The 1,602-nt window shown below is 40.0% G+C and overlaps 1 protein-coding gene across 1 annotated transcript in view; it reads right to left on the bottom strand.

The window, feature by feature from the left end:
* The window catches only part of rps3a (ribosomal protein S3A), a 4,838-nt gene that overhangs the window by 925 nt on the left and 2,311 nt on the right, over window positions 1–1,602 (bottom strand). Inside the window, exon 4 of the mRNA XM_032539180.1 lies at window positions 682–890. Coding sequence (XP_032395071.1) covers window positions 682–890 — 209 coding nt within the window. The remainder of the gene's footprint in view (window positions 1–681; window positions 891–1,602) is intronic.

The following is a 1,602-nucleotide window of genomic DNA, read 5'->3' on the forward strand; positions in this document are numbered from 1 at the left end:
AAAAAAAAAAAAACATTTTGCTCGCAGGTCCAAAAATTTACCTAAAGTCCGTTACGCTCCACTTCTGGTGTGAACAGACACTAGACTGACTTGGGAGCCGAAATTAGAACTGTAGCGTTTATGACTCCCTGATGAAGGCTTGTGTGCTGAAACGCGTCAGTTGTTTAATGGTTTAAGATGACTAAGCAACAAAAAAGGATTTTGATTTTTCCAGTAGTTGAAATTGTCCCATCCAAAGAGAAACAAACAATTTGAGTCCCGGGGTGCTCCTCTACAGGCATTTTTGTAGTGTTTTTACATTCTGGTAAATCCGCTTTAAAGTGTCAGACCACGCAGCTTATTTTACCAGTAGTCGAGTTTGAAAACTAAATTTACCATGACAGATTTCCGGTGTATAAGTTTATTTTTTTTATAAATAAATTAACTTGTGTGCAATTGCCATTAATTAGAAATACAGTACTGTATAGCTTTTTTCCCCCCACACTTGCCTAAGACTTTTGCAGAGTACCGTATATGACACCCAAAATGTAACAGGTCTTCCCAATTTTTATTTTTAAACCACCACTGCAACAAATTATATTTTAGAGAATGTGCCACCAAGAAGAAGAATTTTTTTAAAGAAAAAAAAAAAAATACATGGAGCAAAATGCTCACTCAGAAAGAGAAACCGTGATGACTTACAGCTTGTTGACAACTTCCTTCAGGTCGTTGGTCTGAACCTCACGGGTCATGATTTCCATCATCTTCTTGCGGATCTGACGGACCTGCTGGTGCTGGGCATAGGAGGTCTTTCTGATCTGGTTGGTGCGCTTCTTTGTGAAACCCACGCAGAACAGACGCAGAAGGTAGCCATCGGTGGTCTTCACATCAACATGGGCTTCAATCATGGTCTGAGTGGAAAGAACAAATCAATCCTCGTTAGACTTCATAGGGGAGACTCCAAACCACCAGTCAACTTTCAACATGGGATATTCACCATATAGTATACCAAGTCCCTTACAATGCTCAGCTTCCCTCTTCTTCAAAAAGTACATTTTAAAAACCACTATAGCTACCTGCAGTTTTGTTCACTTGGCAGAGCTCAACAGCAATGGTTGCCCTCAGCAACCAGATTGAGTGAATTGGCAAATATCTCTCAGCCTCTTGGTTTCCCCTTTGGCAACCACCTGCTTATTTTTGTTAAATATATAAAAATCAAAACTTAAAAACTGGTAAATATTATTTCAAAAGTCAATATTTAATTGGTTGTCTCTGGAAAGTTTAAACACTGTGCAACACAACCTTTCAGCGGTTGCCAGCTGTTACACACACACGCCCGGTACAGATTTCAATACCACTAAATGCCTGCGCTGCTCTCTGATGCTTCAAAACAAAAGTCAGGAGGTAACAGAAGCATCGCTGCATGTCCCGCTAGTAAACACTAATAACATGTTACACTTGGCAGCAGGTAATGTTAGCCTACCCTTAGCTACAGTAGTAACTGGATTAAACACGGTTAAAACGCGGTCATCGGAAAACGTAAAAGTTTGACTGTATTTCACTGCAGAGGATTCTAACAGGACGTACAACCGTCTGCTGCTAAAGCTATGAGCTAAAAGACAA

The sequence above is a fragment of the Etheostoma spectabile genome, chromosome 2 (genome assembly GCF_008692095.1).
Source record: "Etheostoma spectabile isolate EspeVRDwgs_2016 chromosome 2, UIUC_Espe_1.0, whole genome shotgun sequence".
Classification (NCBI taxonomy): domain Eukaryota; kingdom Metazoa; phylum Chordata; class Actinopteri; order Perciformes; family Percidae; genus Etheostoma; species Etheostoma spectabile.